The sequence below is a fragment of the Protopterus annectens genome, chromosome 1.part0, assembly GCF_019279795.1.
Source record: "Protopterus annectens isolate FY-2018-M chromosome 1.part0, PAN1.0, whole genome shotgun sequence".
NCBI classification, from domain to species: domain Eukaryota; kingdom Metazoa; phylum Chordata; order Ceratodontiformes; family Protopteridae; genus Protopterus; species Protopterus annectens.
In genome coordinates, this window is record NC_056725.1 from 495,387,259 (window position 1) to 495,410,595 (window position 23,337).

At 43.5% G+C, this 23,337-nt stretch overlaps 1 protein-coding gene across 5 annotated transcripts in view; it reads right to left on the reverse strand.

Annotated features, from left to right (window-relative positions):
* The window catches only part of CAPN11 (calpain 11), a 1,381,576-nt gene that overhangs the window by 170,982 nt on the left and 1,187,257 nt on the right, over positions 1–23,337 (reverse strand). For all 5 annotated transcript variants that reach the window (XM_044060753.1, XM_044060742.1, XM_044060725.1 and 2 more), the window contains one exon: positions 3,639–3,696. In XM_044060753.1, coding sequence (XP_043916688.1) covers positions 3,639–3,696 — 58 coding nt within the window. The remainder of the gene's footprint in view (positions 1–3,638; positions 3,697–23,337) is intronic.

The following is a 23,337-nucleotide window of genomic DNA, read 5'->3' on the forward strand; positions in this document are numbered from 1 at the left end:
CGTAAGTATGACTGTTGCCGAGGCTGTACTACGGTGCGGGTAAGGGAAATTTCCCCTTTTCTCTACTGCAGTGTGGTCTCGGAGGGAGAATATTAAAGTAGGGAGGGGTGTGGGGGCACAGCCCCCCACATAATTTTAATGTATTCACTATTATAAGACGGTATATCCATTAGAAATGCATTGATATATATATCATTAGTAAAAACTATTGGCATAATGTGGGGCTACGCTCCCCACACCTCCTCTTATTTAATATTTTCACTCCAGGGTTGCACTGCAGTGGGGCAGGGGCTAAATTCCATTTTCGACCAAATGAACTTCGGCCAAGTGAGGTTTCAGTGAAGTGAAATGCCTGGAATCATTTTTGACTAAGTGTAATTCGACCAAATGTATGGAATCCATATATATATATATATATATATATAAATATATATATATATATATATATATATATATATACACATATATATTTATATATATATATATATATATATATATATATATATATATATATATACAAATATATATATATATTTTTTAATTACCAGCACACTTTTTCTTCATGGGGTCAAGGTGCTATGTCAACTATCACCATCTCTCTCTCTCTCTGTCTCTATCTACTCAATGCCACTTTCCTTCCTTCACTGACACTCATGCTTGACTGTCGCAGGTCTTCTCTCACACAATCCCTCTACCTCTTTGCTGAACGCCCTTGTTTCTCCTTGCCTTCTTCCAGTCTGTCCGAAATCTTCTTCACACGATTGTCGTCTTCTTTTCTGCACTGTAATTTGTTCTCTTTGACATTTTCTGCAACTAGAGCTACTTTCGCTTCTGGCACACCATCTCCTTCACTTCTAGCTTCCTCAACTGCTCTGCATTTACTGTCCAGGTTTCTTTACTATAAAAAGTAGTATTGGTCGCACCACTGTTTTGCACTCCTTACTTTTCAGCTTCTTTGACATTCTTCTGTCATATACTACACCTGACACTCTGTGCCAGTCAACTGCAGCCCCTCTGATTATAGCTTGGCAACCCAAGCATAGCATTGCACAAGCACCCCAAATCATTCTCCCACACACTTTCTCACAGACACATGCAAACACACAGACACACACTAACATACCTCTTACATGCCCCTTGGTGTACAGAATGCCCCTGATGTATCTTATTTTTTTCCAGCCTTTGTAAACTCATGGATCCTTACAGCCAGTCAGTAACGACAGAGTTTCATTCTTCTTAACATTTGTTAAGTGCGTCACAATGTTAGACCTGTTGTTCTATTGAGTTCTTCAGTGAGCCCAAGTAATGGTTTAAAATTCTCCCTGATGTCTAATGCTAATCTTGGAGTTGTCCTGAAGCGCCTCCCCCACACAGAGATCCACCCTCATCGCTCGCAACTATCTCTGACTTTAAAGACTGCTCCTTCTGTTACTTCTTATACCTGCCTTGACCCATGTGGCATATGGATCACTGCAATCAGTGACTAATGCTAGACGTTAAGAGTATCACACTTTTTTTTTATGTTAAAAAAAAAAAAAAAAAAAAAAACACTCTTGCACTAACTCCACAATTGGCATACAGAGTTAAGGATATTGCTTTTGGTGTCAAGGGTGCACAGTTAGAAGCTCTTCCTCCCCTTTACTTTTTTTTTTTTATTTTCAAAGAATGAATGTAATATGCAAAGACCACCCCTAGTGCCTAGTGGTGGCTCAGACAGCACATGCCTAAATAGCGTAGGCCTCAGTACAGCAGTAGAGACAGCCTACCATGGTGCTGCACCATTTCTTAATATAGCTCTCTGGCAGGGCAGTCTATGAATCAGAAATGGTTACCTCGTGGTAATATTACTGAATCTGGCCCTTTGTTTATGTAGTGTAAATATACAAACAAATACATTTTAAGTAAAAAAGACTAATGCTACTTAAACCAATGAAGCAGAGGATGTCAACCACTGATGCTGTGTGACAAAAACAAACTAAATACAGGCACAAGGAGCACTGTCTCCATAGCTAGGCTCCATAAAATGGACACAGCTTCAGATTGCACAGGGCTGTGCACCTAAGGATATTACACTGCTAAAAATAGATTAAGCTGAGGTCTGGTAAACATTCCTAATAAGAGTTACATTTCTGCATTAACAATCACTATGCTGAACTACAGCTGATAAGGTGCAATGATTACTCAAATAAGTCTTGTATCTTATTCTGAGGGTCTCGCTGATGTGGGTGGTTAAGACTTGTGTAGTATACCAAGCAATGACAAAAAAAATAAGAAGTCAGAAAAAAGCAAAAGGGTAGAATACATTTACAAACAGTTCTCCCAGAACATTCTTTGCTTCTGTAGTGTTGGCCCAAACTGCAGTTTGTAGTAAAGATATGCAATGACTATTAAAATGTGACTTGTTACAGAGGTGAATGATGTGCGCATACTACTGAAACTTTCTATAGAGTCAACCACCATCTGGTGAATTCCCACTCACTGATTTGGCTAAAACCAATTATGTTTTTGGTAGATGAAGATCCTGTAGTCATCAATCCATCTGCATGCAACCTGGATGCCAAGTGCAAATACTTTGTTGCTAGTGGCAAAGAAAACAAAATAATAAAAATAAATAAATAAATAAATAATGCCTTACAGTGCTGATGGATCCAGAGACAAAATATCGGATGAAAAGAGCTGATCAACATCCACTCGAGCTGATCAACATCCACTCGAGCTCTATCTGGGTAGCTCTTCCAGACCCCAGGCTCACTACCACAACTAGGTGTAAAACCTTTATAGCAAAGCCAGATCCCATCAGTGTGGGTACAGGAAAAGACAACTTACCACAGGAGGACAGATGAGTATTATTATTCATACATGTTTTACACATTGAGCATTAGAGTAACATTATACAAGCACACTAAAAAGGCAAAGTTGTATGTCAGCTGTATTTAGCATAAATACTGACACCACACCGTTTTTCATATAATATGGCATTTATCATTGAAGTCTCTTGGCTGCAGCATAACACGTGCTCCCTTTACTTTCTATGCATCTTGTAGGGGGCCTAAAGTAAACAAAACCTGCTATTCTTTCAACAGTGATAGTGTGCATATTAAACATTCACCATTCAAAGATTCATTATGAAGAGTCCTGAGTCCCAACAACATACAAGCAGCACTGATGCATGCAAATGTTAGTGAACAGAAGTTATTTGGTAATAATACCACACAACATACAGTCAGCAATTTATCTTTTATCCATCACTTACACCATGCTTAAAGTTGATGGCTTCACCAGCTACTTTGAAGAGCATCACCCAAAATTTCTCAATTGTTTTAAATTGTATGTAGTCTGTTATAAGGAAGACTTGCTGGGAATTACTACACGGTGTGCTGTACAAACTCATGGGCAGGAGTCGTGTTTAATCATCATCTGTATTCTGTGACAACAAAACAGTTAACATGCACTAGCTACTTGGGTGTTGATCAGCTATCAGAAGATCACAGCCAAACTTCCAATACAAATCACAGGCTAAGATTCCCCAAAAATGTCAGATAGTACTTGCTAAGGAACTCAGCCAGCTAAAACAAGGCCTCTGTACCACATTTCCTTTCTTGCTGCTTTACTTAAGTGCTGAGCCTCAGCATACTTACGTTTTGATACTACCCTGTTAAGGATCTGTCGTAATTCAAAAACGCTGATCTCCTTGTCCTGTAAGGAAGAAAAAAAAAGGATTACTTAAAATACAAGCTGTGCAGACCTACATTGCTTAGTTCGTATGACAGGGCTGACCTCAAATGAAGTGGATTAAGAAAATAAACTCAGCAGAAACAGAACTTTGGTTTAACATGTTTTCTGGAGATCTATTTCCAGTGCCAGTCAAGGTCCATGTGTTGGGATGGAGTTACCAGTCCAAAACAAAACCAGAATGCAGCAAAACAGGACGTCAAATTCATCATGTTCAGGAAAACAAGGGAAAAAAACACAAGAGCAGGCACTTACTGCACTTACCTGCAAGGAACTTTATCCTAAGTGAACCTGTGAAAGCATTCAAACATATACCAGCATGGACAGACACAAACATAGTCACAGACATAGCTGGCTCTTATAAACTGCCTGGTGCCCATTCACACACTCAGACCAAGTGAAAAGCAAAATTTAAACCAGTGAAGAATATAGGAACTGTATTACTCGATCATGCCCCTTAATACCTTGCACCCGGGGCTGCCTCCTAACTCTACCCCTGCTACTCTTCTGCAGACAGTTGCAAGATTTATGGTCTTTTTAATATTATAGCCAACACACACTGACTGAACTTAAAAGGGCCTTCTTTAATGAGTAAAAGCAACATATGTGCCCTGCATGCCTGCTTTAACAGAAACAGTTAGACATTCTACTTTTTGTGTTCTTCTCTAAAATGTCAAGCTCCTAAGCTTTAGGGCACTCTGTGTCACAGTAAATGGTATGAAAAGCTCCAAAATCCTTTGCTCATGTCCCTCTTTTGAACATCAAAGAACAGACGCAAGTACACAGAATCAAGAAAATGGCATACAGTTATAATTATAAAACTGCAGTGCTCGCATTACATTAGAATATTCTGCTACAAATTGCAGCTAAACAACCATGCACTACAGGGAAACAGAAAAAAAAAGGAAACCTCCATTGAAGAGGCCCCCTCCAAAGTTCAGCTGAGTGAGTTCTTACACATCTTTATATTAGTTCAAAAAGGCCTTTTTCACCAGGTGGAAAACACTCTTAGAATCTCAATCAGCATATACAAAAGCTCCCCAAGGGGTTGGCAACATCTAAAAAAAATGCTAAACTGCTGAAGTGGATAATAAAACTCTAGTGCTTTCTGAATGCATGCACTAAACTGATAAAGTTCATGACTGCCATGGACAAATTCCTACAGCAAGCACTGAAGACAGCTGCACCTTAAAGGAATGAACCCTGACCATCCTGACTAAAACCCTGCTAACTCTGTGGTGACAAATAAAATGTAGGTGGTACCTCCTTTATATAGCTTCTATCTGGCAACAACAATTCCCTCCTCACTTGCAGCAAGGGAGGAAAACAACCTGTTCCAAATTAATATGGTTGTGGAAGACATGGAAATGTAAATGCATTTAACATCCAAGGTATGACTAATTCACTTCCCATATGTTTCCCCTGTAAAAACAGTGGTAGATAAACTAGTTAAGTGAAATCTTGGCAGCAACTTCTGAAACAAAACAAAGATTCCAAGGGAGACCAGGCCATTATGGAATATCAGACAAGGCTCCTAATAAATGAAACTGCACACCAGAAACATCTGGAGAAGTATCCTGAACACAGACCAAGTCTGAAGATCTAAATGTCTCTGATTTGACACTGTTTCTAATATGAACCTATGCTGGGAAATCAGCTTTGGCTTGGGGTCATTTAGGAAATCCCGGCCTAAATACCCATTACTTCCTTTACAAGTGGAAGTTCCAGAAAGCCTGATAGGTCAGGCAGACCAAAGGAAAAAAGCATCATGTATCAGTTCTACTTTGGGTGGGAAACACTGCTGCAGAGATGGAGTTATGATAAACTCTCCTACAAGCAGCCTTGATTAACAGTTCGTAAATGCATCAAAAAGCCCCTAGCAATGAACAGGAGGCTTGTACATACTATTCTATGTAGGCCCTGAAGGACTGTCATAAGAAAGCTGGTCCTAAACTAGAAATAATATTCAGGTTACAGTGACTGATAAAGGCATGCTGTGTTCACCAGCCAGTGGTCTCCCAGATTTTTATCCACTCATGAAGAAAACAGCAGAAGCTGCGAAAAACAAAATGCACCATCAGACTTAGATGTTTATCATCAACTGTCTGTAGCATTTTCCATTAGTGACATAGCATTAGGGGTGCTGTACTTGCCAGTGTACAGTCCTTTGGATGAGATGTTATACAGAGGTTCCATCTGCCTGAGTTGATGGTAGCTTAGATTGATGTAAAAGATAACACAGGATCCAGCAACAAAAATCACTTGCAGATCACTAAAGCCAATAACTCTGCTGGTGAAGCACTATTCTCTTGCACTATAGCCAAATTATGGAACTCCCTCCCACCCACAATTACCTCCGTACCATCATGCACCCACTTCAAAACTTTACTAAAAGCGCACCTAAAAACATGCTGGCTATGCCCTTGCAACTCCCACTCTAAAATCACCCACCCCATCCAACCACTACCTTTCTTTCCACTCCACTAACTAACTTGATTATAGCAAGCTCAGTTGCTCATAAGTCAGTACTTATTATACAGCAGGAACTTCTTCTTGTAACATTTGTTAATGTCTGTTATGTACTTCACAGATAAAGATTCTAGTTGTCTACTGATGTACTATGTTCTTCAGCTGTAAATATGTTATAAGTAATTGCTATGTAAATTGTTAATCGCTATGTAATCCAATGTAACTACTGTCTGTTTATTTTAACTGTGGAGCTTTTCTCCCCGGGCCTCCGCTGAAAATGGACCTACATCCAGTTGGACTCTCCCAGTCAACAAATATAAATAAATAAATAAATAAATAAATAAACAAACAAAACTGTGAGGAAATACAATAACCAACCAGACACAGTCTTTATCACTGCAGGATTACAGTCAGAAGTCTGGAAAAGACCACAATAAACTGCTTTGTTTCAATGAATATTTAAAGTAATCCCTTGACTTGCCTTTCTAGTATCTAACGTGTTAAGGAGAGCATCACCTTTCAGCAATGAATTATCTATTTCTAAATAAACTCCGAGATATCATTAGTAAAATAAATTAGCATCAGGAAGACTTTCGTCCAAACAGCTGTGACAAAAACAAATGATTATTGCACATGCTCATCAGTCCACCCTCAAAATGCCTACATTTTCAGAAGACAGGCCAGATGAACAAGCATTCTGCCAGCAGCCAATTCCCTTCTATTACTAACAACGTAGGAATGATCTCCATGATGAATATCTGCAATAATCTAGATTTTTGTAAGAGACCCAGAGAACAAATCCTTTCCATATCTCTGTGTTAAGCAACCCTGGAAGCTTGCTTCCTAAAAACAAATATAACTTGTGACATGGAGTGACAAATCCTGTATGGTTGCCAAAGCTACAGAATCAGCAAACAAGCAAGCAGCCTCAAAGTCAAGAGGTTGGGATGAACACGAAAACCCTTTTCCTGTGGGAGAAGGCTGCACCTGCCCCTAAGCATTTGATGGGGGAATCCCTAACAACTGCTATAACATGGGAAATCATATTTGCTGAGGCTTCTGACAGGCAACTGAAACTGGATTCCTCCTTGTACTTGAGAAGGGCCTTCTGAATAAGACAAAATGGAGCAAAGACATACAAAATACCTCCTTCCTCAACAGACAATGTATCTTATCTTCAAAGAGATCAAAAGCTTAGAATATGACCCACTTACAAAAAAAAGGTATGTACTCACCATAACGTTCCATCTGTGCTGCCCATTTTCATTCTTCCTCAACTGTTGGGGGTTTGTATCCAATCTGACTCAGCCGCTTCTTCCAGATTGTAGAACACTGAACTCTCGAGCTCCCGTTACCCACATTGCCCTATAGTCACCTAACATACCTCAGACCTAGTTTGCTGCCCACAGACCTACAGAGCAGTGGAGAATAACGAAAGGATGGAAACTGGGACTCAAACAAGAAACAGACGTTCTCCTTTATTTGAGAAATTTGAGAAGACCGGATGGTTGATAGCCTGATTATATTGGATTCTGACACCACCTGAGGTAGAAAGGAAGGATTAGTCTGTAAAGATACCCTATGTTTGTGAAAAATTAAATAAGGAGGTTTAGAAGACAGAGCCTGAAGTTCAGACACTCTTCAGGCAGAAGTAATAGCAACTAGGAAAACAGTCTTCCAGGTCAAAAATTTTAGTTCAGACTTACCTGATGATTAAAGGGGGACCGGGTTAAGGCCTGAGGAGCAACATTTTACTCTCAAGGAGGAGTAGGATACTTTAGAGGAGGTTTAAGTAGACATTTTCCTTATAAGAAAGGCTTTGTAAAGCATGGAGAAAGCTTCATCTTCTTTCGGCTGTTCCCGTTAGGGGTCACCACAGCAGATCATCTGTTTCCATTTCTTCCTGTCCTCTGCATCTTGCTCTTTCACACCAACCGCCTTCATGTCCTCTCACCACATCCATAAACCTTATCTTAGGCCTTCCTCTTTTCCTCTTACCTGGCAGCTCCATCCTTAGCATCCTTTTCCCAATATACCCAGCATCCCTCCTCAGCACATGTCCAAACCAACGCAATCTCGCCTCTCTTGCTTTGTCTCCAAACTGTCCAACCTGAGCTGACCCTCTAATATACTGATCCTAATCCTGTCCATCCTAGTCACACCCAGTGCAAATCTTCACATCTTTAACTCTGCCACATCCAGCTCTGACTCCTGCCTTTTCGTCAATGCCACTGTCTCCAACTCATATAACATAGCTGGTCTCACTACCCTCTTGTAGACCTTCTCTGTCACTCTTACTGGTACCAGTTTGTCACAAATCACTCCTGACACTCTTCTCCACCCAGTCCATCCTGCCTGTACTCTCTTCTTCACCTCTCTTCCACACTCACCATTACTCTGAACTGTTGATCCCAAGTATTTAAACTCATCCACCTTTACCAACTCTACTCCCTGCATCATCACCATTCCTCTACCCTCCCTTTCATTTACACACATATATTCTGTTTTAGCCCTGCTGACCTTCATTCCTCTCCTCTCTAAAGCATATCTCCACCTCTCCAGGGTCTCCTCAACCTTGTCCCTACTCTCACTACATATCACAATGTCATCTGCAAACATCATAGTCCACGGGGCCTCCTGACTAATCTCATCTGTCAACCTGTCCATCACCACTGCAAATAAGAAAGGGCTCAGAGCTGATCCTTGATGTAATCCCACCTCCACCTTAAACGTATCTGTCACTCCCACCGCAGTCCTCACCAATGTCACACTACCCTTGTGCATATCCTGTACCACTCTTACATACTTCTTTGCCACTCCCGACTTCCTCATACAATAACATAACTCCTCTTTAGGCACCCTGTCATATGCTTTCTCTAAATCCACAAAGACACAATGCAACTCCTGATCTTCTCTGTATTTCTCCAACAACACTCTCAGAGCAAATATTGCATCTGTAGTGCTCTTTCCTAGCATGAAACCATATTGCTGATCACTAATCATCACCTCCCTTCTTAACCTAGCTTCCAAAGCTTGGAGAAAGCTAAGGTAGAGTTATTTACTCCCATATGAAAGTTGGACATGGCTGCTAATTGTTCTCTGACAGTTGAGGAGAAAGCCCCTTTAATGAAAATTGTAACAAAAAAGTCAAGAACCTTATAAATCAGTGCTGAAAAGGGGACTAAATTATTTTTGTGTGCCCAAAAAAAAAAACAAATCTTTTCCATTTACTTTTGTAAACATTTTTAGTGGAAGTTTTGTGGGATGATAACAGAATGTGAAGGACAAGGGAGGAGAGTTTTACTTTATTTATTTAACATTTGTTTACCAGGAAGTCTGACTTGGAACAAAGCCAATTTTCAGCAGAGGCCCAGGGACAATTGTTCCAGGCGCATGTCTTTGTAATGGAGGAAACCGGAGCACCCAGAGGAAACCCACACGAATGCAGGGAGGACATACAGACTACGCACAGAAGGCACCCCAGCCAAGAATCGAACTGTAGAACCTCTTGCTGTGAGGCGACAATGCAACTGCTGCACCACTGTGCCGTCCATAGCAATCCAGAGTCTAGCAATCAATGGAACTGGAGAAACCATGTGGTCAACTTGAGGCTTAAAAAGTCTGGATGAATCATGTCTGTCAGGTGAGATAGCCGGTTTGGAGTTGGATCCAGTATCTAGGGCGGATGTAGAAGATGAGACCAAAGGAAGGGATACCAGAACTGACAAGGCCAATACAAAGCAATGAGGATAACAGTGCTCTTCAATCAAGATGCTTTCTGGAGGAATTTGGGGATAACAGGTAATGGGAGACCGGCATAAAGGAGACCACATGGCCAAGTGTGAAGTAGAGCATACCTTGGTGACTCGCCCAGTGGGGGGATCAGGGCAAAGAACTTGCACTTGTTGTTGAAAGGAGATGCAAAAAGGTTGGCAGAATGGCTGGCCCCATAAATGAAAATGCTCTCCGCCACATTCATGTTGAGAGACCACTCGTGAGGCATCATAATATACCTGCTTAAAAGTACAGTTTTGTACCTACCATAAATGTAGATGTTCGAGGATCTACATTGCTGCAGTCATAACCTGTGGGTAGTCCGCTGTCCTCGGTCGGCCCGAATACCAAAGAGCTGGGCTGGCGTCGGTCATTGTCGCCTAGAGCTGACGTCAGTACGTAGTAGTACTTAAGCACATGACCGACGCCATATCCTCAGTCTTTCTTGCCCCAGATGTCAGAAGGCCTAAGAATGAAAGAAGGCCAGAGCCAAAATAGTAAAAGCCCAACAACTACCAGTGTGGAAATAAAGATTATCCCAAAAATACAGCAACCACAAACTATAGAGGGGAAGGAGGGAGGGATAATTGGACTGCAGCAATGTAGATCCTCGAACATCTACATTTATGGTAGGTACAAAACTGTACTATGTTCTTCGTCTCACATTGCTGCAGTCATAACCTGTGGGTAGAATCCCAAAGCAAAGGAAAAGGGAGGCTGGCAAACTAAATAGCATTAGGAGCTGCTAACATGCCCTGTAAAACTGCAGTGGCAAACCCAGCCCTGGACTTGGAATAAAGAGGGAGATGGTAATGCTTAGTAAAAGTGTGAACTGAACTCCAAGTAGCTGCCTCCAAAATATCCTTAGTAGCTACCCCCCTCAAAAAGGCAGTAGATGTGGCAGCAGCCCTGGTAGAATGAGGTCTGATCCCAGCAGGAACATCCTTCCCATGATGAGAATAACAAAAGCAATACATTGACCAATCCACTTAGAAATAGTTTGCTTTGAAACAGCTTTCCCTTGTGAACCCAAAGCAAAGGAAACAAATAACTGTTGAGTCTGTCTGAACTCTTTAGTTCTGCTCAAATAATAACGTAGCTGCCTGTGGATATCTAAAGAATGCAAGACTTTTTCCCCTTTATTTTGGGGATCAGCATAAAAAGTAGGCAAATGAATAGACTGGTTCAAGGCCACATTAGAAATCACTTTAGGCATAAAAGTAGGGTTAGTTCGCAAAGAAACTCTATCTTTATGGAAAATCAGAAAGGGTTCAACTGCCATGAGTGCCTGTAATTCAGATACCCTCCTAGCAGAAGTAATGGCCAACAAAAAAGCAGTCTTCCAAGACAAAACTTCAATTCAGACGTAGCTGCAGGTTCAAAAGGAGGTAAAGTAAGCTTCTCCAACACAAAATTGAGATCCCAGGAAGGAGTAGGAGCTCTACCTGGGGGTCTTATATTCCTTGCCCCTCTAAGATTCTGTTTGAACAAAGGGTGAGAAAATAAAGGAGGGTCACAATCATAGTGAGCAGAAATGGCTGCAGCATGAACCTTCACAGAAGAGAATGACAAACCCTTGTCCAGTAATTCAGTAAGATACTGTAGTGCAAAACTCAAATTAGGCACTGAAACATCAAAGCCCTTTGCTGTGCTCCAAAGAAAAAATCTCTTCCATTTATCAGCATAAACTTTTCTAGTACTAGGCCGCCTGGCTTCTAAAATGACATCTAAAACCTGTTGAGGAAGCTGAGACCCCACTGGCTCCATTACAGAATACGCCAGGCTGTTAGATGCAGGGACTGCACCCGAACATTGAGAAAATGATTGTTTGACTGGGATAACAAATGAGGAACCTGTGGCAAAGGCCAAGGAGGCTCCTGAATTAAACTCCTCAGCAGAGGATACCAATGCTGATGTGGCCAATCTGGTGCTATTAGAATCATGCAAGGCTTGTCCCGCCTGACTTTCAAGAGTATCTTGGGAAGAAGAGGCAGAGGGGGGAAAGCATAAACGTGCAGGTTGTTCCAACTGAAAGATAGAGCATCCACTTTCCAAGCATTTGGATGGAACATCTTTGTGCAAAATTTTGGCAGTTGGAAATTCAGTGGAGAAGTGAACAGATCTATGTCTTGAGCTCCCCAAGCCACGGTCAACTGTTTGAATACCTGAGGGTCCAGTCTCCACTCGTGGGGATCCACAATTTGTCTGCTCAATACATCTGCTAGGGAGTTCTGTGCTCCTGGCAGAAACCGTGCTTGAAGATTGATATGCAAACTCAGAGCAGTCTCCCATAAAATCATTGCTTGTCTGCAAAGAGGGTAGGAATGGGTTCCCCCCTGCTTGTTGATGTACCACATGACTGTTGTGTTGTCTGTTTGAATCAACACCTGTCCCGGCTGAAGTAGGTCCTTGAAGGCCATCAAGGCAAATTGGACTGCTAACATCTCCTTCATGTTGATATGCAAATGTAGTAGTTTGGGAGGCCATATGTCCTGAATCCATTTCCCATTGAAGTGTGCTCCCCAAGCCAAGTCCGAGGCATCCGTCGTTAGGATCTGACTCGCCTCTGGTCGGATCACAGAGAGTCCCTTGTTTAGGTGACATTCCTGAGCCCACCACAAGAATTCCTTCTGGATGCAAGGTATAATCCGAATGACAGTCTCCAAACCGTGGCAGTGCTGAGTCCACACACTTTTGAGATACCATTGTAGCTTCCTCATATGCAGTTTGGCATTGGGAAGTACTAGAATGCAAGATGCCATGAACCCCAAGGCTTGAAGGACTGTCCTTGCAGTCAGCCTGGACATTACTGATAACTGCTGGAAGTATAGATGAAGAGTTCTTTGTTTGTCCGTGGTCAGAAATGCCATCTGAGAAGCTGTATTCAGTCTGACACCCAGAAAGCACATGTCCTGAGAGGGCACTAGACTGGACTTTATTTCGTTCACAGAATACCCTAGGCACCTTAAAACTGCCATTACATACTGGAGATGTTGTAGTAACTTGTCTTTGTTTTGAGCAAGAATCAGGCAATCGTCCAGATAAGGATAAATTTGTATTCCTCTCTGTCTGAAGAAAGCAATTACAGGAGCCAGAACTTTTGTGAATACTCTGGGCAGTAGATAAACCAAAGGGCAATGCAGAGAACTGATAATGAGAAGTACCAGCCCGAAACCTCAGGAATCTCCTGCAGCTGGGCCTGATAGGGATGTGAAGATAGGCCTCTTTGAGATCCAGGGTTACCATCCAGTGATCTTTGCCTAGCATAGGCAGAAGTTGTTGTAATGTTAACATCTTGAACTTTGGAATGTCTAGGTAGGTATTGAGAATGGACAAATCCAGAATTGGCCTCCAAGTGTTTCCTTTCTTTGGCACTAGGAATAGACGGGAATAAAACCTAGGCCTACTTCTGACGGAGGGACCACCTGAATTGCCCCCATCTGCAAAAGTAACGAGATTTGCTCGAGCCTCCATCCTTTGCTGAGGAGGCACATCCGGCATGCCTTTGAAAGGAAGAAAAGTGTGAAAATAAAACTTGTAACCGTGATTTATTATATCCAACACCCATTTGTCCTGGGTGACCAAATGCCAGTTTTGTTTGAAAAGTCCCAACTTCCCTCCTAGAGGAGCTGCCAGTAAAGAAGGGTCTGGCAGCGGAAGATACAGGTCATCGGGTCTGTTAACGAAAGGGCTGACCCCTGCCCTCACCAGAAGACTGTGCAGGAGAACTCCAAGTCCTAGGTCTAAAAGAACCCTGAGCGTGAGCTCTGCCTCTACCACGTCTAGACTTGCCCTTAGACTGATAATCCGAAGAAGGATAAGACCATCCTCTAGCTGGCCAATTCCTACTAAACTTAGGAGGATGCACCTGCATAAAATCCTTGACCGTCTGCATAGACTTAGCCTTATCTTCCATCTTTTTCAAAACTGATTCCACAGGAGGACCAAAAAGTACTTCAGATTGAAGAGGAGCATCCAAAATCCGAGCCTTAACATGCTCTGACAAATTTTGATCCTTAAGCCAGGCATGTCTATGAATAACTGAACCTGTAGCAGCCACCCTGGAAGAAGCCAGAAGAGCATCGAAACCGCACTGCAAAGAATGCTTGCCAACTTGATCTGATGCATGAACCAACTCCTGGAGCTCCTTACACTCTATACCCTCAGATAAAGCATCCACCTTAGATTTCAATTGACCTAACAAAAAGTTCTGATACTTCAGCATATGAAATTGGCAATTCAAAGCCCTCATAGCTAACGTAGAGGAGGTGTACACTTTTTTCCCCCACCTATCTAAAGCTCTAGAATCTTTATCCAAAGGAACTGGATTCTTAGCCACAGAAGCCCTAATACCCTTAGGACCTTGAATAATAGTTTCGGATCAGCTCTAGGACTCTTGTACAAATACTTATGTGCTTCTGGAACTCTGTAATATCTGTCCGTGTTAACAGTGGCAGGAGGCAAAGAATCAGGATTAAGGGAAGATTCAGAAAAAACATCCTGAACAACATCTAAGACAGGAGGAATAGCCAAGGGCCTATGTTGTGGCAGAAACAAAAATTCTCTAAGCCGTTTCCGAGAATCTGAAAAATCCTGACCTTCCCACTTAAAATGTTCCCTCATGGAATGTAAAGTCTCAGAAAAAGAAAAATCCTCTGGAGGAGAAGCAGAAGGACAGGAGTCCTCTGCATCCGAATCTGAATAAGAAGGGAATTCCTGAATTTCTTCAGCTGAGGAATCAGAGTAGTCTGAGGAATGATCCATTCCCTCTAAATCTGCCTCCACCCTAGGCCTCTTCTCTGGGGGGGGCATAGAACCCCTGATCAAAGTAATCAAGTCCTCCGCCATTTTCAACATATGCTTTTTAGGAACAGGGGCTGGAGAGCTAGAACTATGACCAGGGCCAACAAGACAAGGTTTGGCCTTAGCATGGCCTTTAGCCACTGAAGTAGAAGGCCTAATAACCTTCTGTAAGGATGGAACTACAGACACCTGAGAAGCACCTTCAGCCGGGCCTAACTCCTGAGAGGCCAACTCCTGTAAAAGTAAAGGTTCCCCCTGGGATTCAGCCGAACCCTCGGCAGGATCCACAGATTCAACCGGAGGCTCAGTAGAACCGGCGTCCGCAACGGACGACTCATCCGGTTTAGACTTCAAAGATCTGTCTTTATGCTTTTTAGCGGTAGCCGGGGATCCGACGGCATGTTATAGTTACACCTTTTACGAAAACAAGCCTGGCACAGTCTAATCTCCGTTTAATGGTGCGCTTATTAAATCTAGCACAAAGCGACACCCGACCACGTCGTGCTCAGGCCCCAAGCAAGGAATACAGAAAGAATGATAATCCCTATGAGGTATCTGTTTCCCACAAGAAATGCAATTATTAACTTTTTCTGACATCCGGATAACTGAGGCAAGAAAAGATAAAGATTTCCCCAACGGGGTACTTAGCCCAACTTGGTCTTCGGTCTGAAACTCAATAAATGAAAATTTCAGAACGCCGAACGGCACTTGCAAACGCTGCTTCTGCTTCGGACCATGCGGCAAGAAAGACTGAGGATATGGCGTCGGTCATGCGCTTAAGTACTACTACGTACTGACGTCAGCTCTAGGCGACAATGACCGACGCCAGCCCAGCTCTTTGGTATTCGGGCCGACCGAGGACAGCGGACTACCCACAGGTTATGACTGCAGCAATGTGAGACGAAGAACATCTGCCTGCAATCATGCTGGTCTTCCCTGGGATGTCCACTGCTGTTAGAAAGTGATTGGATGAGATCGTCCATTGCCATACTCTCATGGCTTCTCAACAAAGAGGGCAAAATCTGGTTCCCCCTTGTTTGTTGATATAACAGAGCACCTACATATTGTCCATCTGAATCGCAATAGTCCCAATCAGGAGTGTGTCTTGGCAGGCCTGCAATGCTAGTAGGACTCATTTCCAGGACATTGATATGTGTGCTGGCCTCTTCAGGGGACCATGTACCTTGAACCATTTTTCCTAAGAAGCCCCCCACCCCACCCAATCAGAGCGGCAAATGTGGTCACTGCGGCATTTGGTTGAGGGAGAACAAATGGACTGCCTTCCTGTATTTGATTGGAGTGGATCCACCAGAGAAGGTAATTTTTGCAAGCTTGCATTATTTTGACTTTACTGGATAATGCTTGTTGGAGAATAGACCATTGAGTTGCGAGTGTCCACTGGAGGATTCTCATATGGAACCTCGCCAGTGGAACAAGAGTGATTGCTGCTGATGTGGATCCAAATGCTTAGAGTATCACTCCAGCTGAAAGATAAGAACTCTGAATAGGGTCATAGGTTCACAAGTGTGTACTAGGCCAAAGGCCCTGGAGCCCTTACAAGCCTAGCCCACAGAATTGCCCTGGCATCATGCTGTCATTAGTTCCCAGTGATTTTATCAAGTAGAGCCACTGGAGTGATACCTGGGGCGAACTTTCAATCTCCCATCCACTCATCAAGATTTCTCTTGGATAGGGCCAGTGAGGTGCTCTGCTTGACATGTATGGGAAGTATATTTCAGAGCATGGGCAGTCTTCTGGGTTATGAACCTGTCCCTCCAGCATGTTCTGTTGATTATGATAATGAGGTTGAGGTCCCTGGAGCATGTGGTGTGGAGAGATTGGGATTTCTTTAGGTGTAACATTTCTAACAGGGCTGGGTAAGACATGGCTTTGTAATTCAAGCAGAGAGCTCCTCTTAATAGACAATATGAGACAGAGAAAAGCTGGAGTACTTTGAATATGTCCACGTAGGGCATGTGTTTAAGGCCTATGATCCTCTTCGTGAGGTACTTCCGTAGCCTTTCCAGCTGTTGCAGATGTTTAGTAAGGTACATGCCAAATGGGGCATAATACTTGGTGACTGGCCTAATGAGGGAAGAGTACAGAGAGATGATGACCTCTTTCTGCCTGGATGCAAAACCCTTGGTAATGAGATGTGCCACATACAGGAGAGGTTGCTGTCAGCCTGTGTCCTCAGATCTCTCATAACGTGTTCAGTGGGCTACCTGCAATGTGGTAATTAGTGGAAAATTAGTTTTTTCCCCAAAGAGAATGACGACGTAATTTTTGGCACTAAGCTTAAGGCCATGGTTTTGACACCAGTTGTTGGTCTCAGTGTGGTCTTTCTGTAGGATGTCTAGATCACCCGGGGAGTTAATAATGGCTCCCAGCTTGCAATCATCGGCGAACTTGGTCAGCCGGAGTCCCTCTGTGTTGGCCTGGACTTCTGAGAAGTAGATGTCAAACTGGAGAGGACCCAGGACCGATCCCTGTGGGACTCCACTCATGACTGGTCGGCAGTCTGACTTGGGAGTCTGCTACTTTCACACTGTGGGTTCTGTGAGCTAATTTGCAACCCACCTAGTGATATAAAGGTTGATGCTTAGTTTGGTGAGTCTATCAATAATTTCTGAGTGGGGAATAGTATCGAAGGCCTTCGCCAGATTGAGGTAGGCTGTATGAACTGCCTTGCCCTCATCCACAGCTCTGGTGACCGACTCAAAGAAGTCAACCAGGTTGAGGAGGCATGATCTACCCTTCACAAACCCAAACTGAGTGGGATCCAGAGTTTGGACACTCCCTATATCCTTGTTAATGATGATGCATGCCATAGCCTTACATATCAGACTAGTCAGGCTAATAGGGGCGATAATTCCCAGGGTCTGTAGTTGCTCCCCCTTTATGGAGAGGGATGACTGTAGCAGTGTGCCATTCTGTAGGGACAAAGTCTGAAGTGGGGCTGTGACTGAACAGGGCACACAGGTGTGGTGCCAGTTCACTTTGTAGTTCATGCAGAACACAGCCAGGGATATTGTTCGTTCCCATGGAAGCTGTATTCTTGGCCTTGGACAATGCAGCTTTAACCTGTGCTGCAGTAATACTGGGTGCCGGGCATTCTTCCGGTATTGTGACAGGTCCTTTAGGAGGGGGAGAGAGGGGTAAAGTTGGCACTGAATCTGTCAGCCAGTATGTTGGCAATATCTGTTGGGTCAGTATAAGAGGTACCATTGTGCAGTAACTCAGAGCAAATCTGGGTACTGCCGTGGAGATTCTTGATATAACTGTAGAAGGCTTTGTGGTTGTTTTTAGTGTCTGCCACAATTCTGCCTTCATAGCTAGCTTTAGAGGTTTTGATGAGGGATCTCAACTTTTTGTTGAGATTAATAAGGGAGTTTTTCCAGTCTTGGGACTTCATCTTTTTCTGCAACAGTTTCTTCCTTCTGTTGTAGGAGTTTGTTAATGGCAGGGGACCACCAGACTGGCTTTCTTGGAGGAATGCATCTAGGTTCTGTTGGGTATGGCTAGTTCCATACATTTATGTACGTGTTTGTATAGTGCACTGGTGGATGATTTAGCAGTCATGCACCTATTTTCCATTTGCATGGGTGCCGTGAAGTTAGCCACCTCTGTTTTTAGGTGCCCGAAGTCAGCTTTGGAGAAGTTTTTCATGGTGGTTACCTTTGCTGGTGGTGTGGGCGAGATATGGATTTCCACGGTAATTAGTATGTGGTCGGATCTAACCAGGGAGGAACTGACTACTGGTGTTGAGCAATGATTGCCCATGTTAGTAATAACCAGGTGAAGGATGTTGCTTACTCTAGTGGAGGTAAGAATGAACTGGTCCAGCACATTGGAATCAATGAATTCCAGGAAGCGTTGGGTAAGTGCATTGGTGCATGAGTAGTTTTCCCAGTTGGAGGGGTAGTTGAAGTCACCCAGTATGAGAGTGTTGGGTTGGACCCTAATAGTTTCCAGGGTGTTTAGGAACATAGGTTCATAGGTTGGTACTGGGCTATCTGCCCGAAGGCATATATTAGCCCAGCCACGTTGTGCGGTATTCACCGCCCCTTTAGTAGTTCCCTAGACCCTTGTACTAGCAGCTAGTATCCTTGGCCCCTATCTAGTAGTGCTGTTGGTGTGATCCCTGGTGTGAACTTTCTGTTACCCATCCACTCATCAAGGTTCCTCTTGAAGAGTGATAGTGAGGGTCTCTGTCTTATGTAGATTGGGACCCTGTTCCATAGTAAGGGAAGTCTCTGCGAAGGGAATCTATCCCTCCAGCATGTTCTATTCATTGTTGTGTTGAGGTTTATATCCCTAGAGCTTGTAGCTCAAGTAGATTTGGTTTTGCTAAGATGGACCATGTTCAACAATTCTGGGTTGGACATGGCTCTGTACGTTAGACAGAGATCACCTCTGAGAAAGCGGTATGCAACAGAGAACAGTCTTAGCTTTTTCAATTGTGCTGCATAGGGCAACTGTTTGAGGCCAGTAATCCTCTTGGTTAGGTACCTCTGTGGTCTCTCCAGCTGCTGGAGATGTCTAGCCAGGTACATTCCAATTGGTGCATTGTACTCAATAATGGGTCTGATGAGGGAAGAGTAAAGGGGCACCATTAAATCCTTAGATCTTGATGCGAACCCTTTCGTGATCAGATGGGTCACATAGAAGGATTTTCTAACCACTTTGGCAACATGGTTATCAAAGGAAAGCGGACTATCTACTTGGGTCCTTAGATCCCTTATTTCTTCTTCAGATTTCAGGGGATTACCTCCCATGTTGTAGTTTGCGGGTACTCTGTTTTTTTCCAAAGGGGATTACTACGCATTTTTTTGCATTTAGCTTTGACACCATGCATCAGTCTCATTTAGGCCCTTCTGGAGGATCTCCATGTCGGCCGGAGACTCTATTATAGCATCCAGTTTGCAGTCGTCTGCAAACTTAGTCAGCCACAGCCCTTCCATGCTTGCCTGTACTTCTGAGAAGTATATGCCAAACAGGAGGGGCCCCAGGACAGAGCCCTGAGGCGCACCACTCGTTACTGGTCTAGATTCGGACATAGATCCCGCTACTCTTACTTTATGGGATCTGTCTGAGAGCCAGTTTGCGATCCATCTTGTGACGTAAGGGTTTATGCCCAGGCTGGTGCTGGTGAGCTTATCAATAATACCTGAATGGGGAATGGTGTCAAATGCTTTAGCAAGGTCAAGGTAAGCCGTGTGTACCTCCTTTCCCTTATCTATAGCCTGAGTAACTGTCTCAAAGAAATCCACCAGGTTCAGGAGGCATGATCTGCCCTTGACAAAGCCAAACTGTGTGGGGTCCAGCGACTGGAGGTTCCCAATCTCTCCATTTATGAGTTCCATAATGATTTGCTCCATAGCCTTACAGATCAGACTGGTCAGGCTTATTGGTCGGTAGTTCCCAGGGTCAGTTGTGGCCCCACCCTTGTGTAGCGGGACCACCGTTGCCGTGCGCCATTCTATGGGCACATATCCTGTGGAGAGGCTAAGACTGAACAGGGTATTAAGATGCGTGGTTAATTCCTTTTGGAGCTTGCATATGACACAGCCTGGGACACCATCTGGTCCCATGGAAGCAGTGTTTTTAGCTTTAGATAGAGCCCTGTTAACCAACGTATCAGTAATAATTGGACTTACACAATCCCCTGGAATGGTAATAGGCCCTGTAGGTGGTGAGGGGGCGGGGGGGGGGATTTGCACTGAACCTGTCAGCCAAGATGTTGGCAATGTCAGAAGGGTCAGTGTATTTTGTTCCATTTTAGACTAGCTCAGAACAGACCTGAGCATTGCCATTTAGGTTTTTGACATAGCCATAGAAGGCCTTATGGTCATCCTTGGCAACTTTCTTTTCAAAACTGGCTTTAGTTCACTTGATGAGGGTCCTCAATTTCTTACTAGTGCTGATCAGGGATGATTTTTCTACTTGAGATTTGGCCTTTTTTTGTACAAGTCTCCTCCTTTTATTGTAAAGTTTGCTTATGGCCATGGTCCACCAGACTGGTTTCTTCTTGCTTGAGGAAGGATTCTTGGTTTTATTTGGGATAGCATGGTCCATGTAATCCTGAAGATGCATATAGAGTGCCTTGGTGTAGGATTCCGCATCCTGGATATCATTATCCTTCTGCAAGGGAATAGTGAAGCTTTCCACTTCGGATGCAAGTAGTTTGAAGTTTGCTTTGGAAAGGTTTTTGACTGGTTTCTTTGACTGGGGGAGGTGGAGGGGTGAGGATGTCCAGGGTTATCAGTTTGTGGTCGGATCTGACCAAGGAGGGAGTGATAACGGGTGTGGTACAATGGGCGCCCATATTTGTGATGATTAAATCCAATATGTTGTCCCCACTAGTGGGGGAACATACTAGTTGTTCAAGGGCATTTGAATTTATACATTTTATGAATCGCTGAGCATATGAGTTGGAACATTGGTAGTTTGCCCAGTCTATACCAAGGTAGTTGAAATCACCCAAGATTATGGTGTTTGGTAGGACCTTTATATTTTCCAATGTCTCAAGGAATGCAGAGTGAGCATCTTGGGACATGGTGGGCGATCTATAACTGGCTACGACTTGAAATGTGGTTTTGCCTGCTGATAGTTGCACATGAATGATCTCTGGGGCATCATGCTGCGCTACTAACCTGGAGATATGGGTATCCTTGATGAATATGGATACACCTCCACCCTTTGTACTGCGATCCGGTAACTTTGTACTGTGATCCGGTAACTGAGGCCAGAAGGTATGATATGAATTGTAACCTGGCAGTGCTGGGGTGCTCTCTTGAGCCTTGAACCAGGTTTCCGTCACTGCACAAACATCGATTTTCTCCATGCTGAGGAGAGCCTCGAGTGTGTGCATTTTGAGGTTGAGACTTCTGGCGTTACCCTTAGTTTTTGGTTACCTGTGCTGGTTACGGTGGTTGGTTTGTCCTTTGAGCCTTGCCTAAAAAGGCACTATGGGGACGGCAAGAGCCTTGGCCAGTATTCGAAAACCTAGGGGTGACAGGTGCAACCCATCTCTGGCAAAACAGCGAGGCTTGTCTTCCATGTCATCCCAGGTAGACAGACACTGGATCCCCTTAGAATGACACCAGAAGCTTAGCCAGTTGTTGAAATTGATCATTTTGTCTTTGTATTGTGGTATCATTCTAGGTGAAGGTAGTATGCTACTCAAGGTCAGGGTCATACCAGCTTGGGCTACATGATCAGAGAGCTCTCCAATGTCTCTTTTCATGTAGTCCAGGAAGGTACGTCTTGGATCATTCACACCAACATGTACAATGACAGCATCATACTTGTACTTGTTCTGTAGTGACCGAAGTGCCTCTGTTATGTGGCGGATCCGAGCACCCGACAGGCAGCTGACAGTAACCTTCTCCTTGTTCAGTCTGGTGAGTGGAACATCTGTGTGCCTTACTATAGAGTCTCCTATTACTAGCGTGTTAGGTATGGTGTTTTGCCTTAAGAGCTGTTGTGAGGCACACTGCTGAGGTGAATTATGTGTTTTCTGGCTTGTGTTTGGGGGTGCGGGTTGTTTGCTTGTCTGCTTTGGAGGGCACTGTTTCTTTTTCACATTGGTAACTAGTGCCTCCGAATAAGTTTTTGTGTATTTATGCGTATGTTTTGCCAGTGCTTGTTTTGTAGATTCATGTGTGACAGGTGGTATGATGCAAGTGTGTCCCTTATACTCTTGACTGTCTGTTACAGTCATGGGTTGAGAGCGTTTAGCCTCCAGTCTGGCTGTGTATTTGCATCTCTCACAAGTGTTTGTGTCTAGAGGTAAGAGGAGAGGGTTGTCTGTATACATGAGGCAGTTGTGACATTGCCTCAGGATGTCCAATTCCACCAGATGAACTGGAGAGTACACCTGAAGCTGACCTCTGGACATGCTTTGAAGAGTAAATTGAACTTAAGTCCTGCGGACGATCGAGGGTCTTATGCTATATTATAATAGTGCTGTCTAGGAAATGTGGAGAATAATAGTGCTGTCTAGGAGATTAGGACAAGTGCTTTCTGTTTTGCAAGTGCTGCAATAAGAGCAGCTGATCTGAAGCACTTGAGTTGAGGCTTGCCTAGTTCTAAAGGAAAATTCACAGCGCAGACTTTGTGGGGCCGGGAATAGTATACCCCAGCTAACCGGCGCTGCCCGACACTGCTCTGTGCGCAATACCACGCAAAAAGAGAGTTGCAGGGTTTTTCCTCTAGATAAGTGAGGAAAGTGAGTACAAGAGCTGTTTTTCTCTAAGCAAGTGAGAAAAGTAAGTACAAGAACTGTTTTCCTCTAGGTAATGAGGAAGCTAGAGTGCTATAGTAATTAGTAGCTTATTTAGTGCGTACAAGTTCTGAACAAGTGCTGAGCATAAACAAGCAAATTTAAGTGCTGAAACTAAGAATCTGTATCTGCACTAGATGAGTTACAGGACAGAAACAAGTGCAAATACGGGCTTTCAAATCAGAAATTGAGAGAGATGGAAGAGATTGCCCAAATGGCCAATAACTACAAATTCTGGGCTAGAACCACTACTTATATGGTAGACAGGTTAC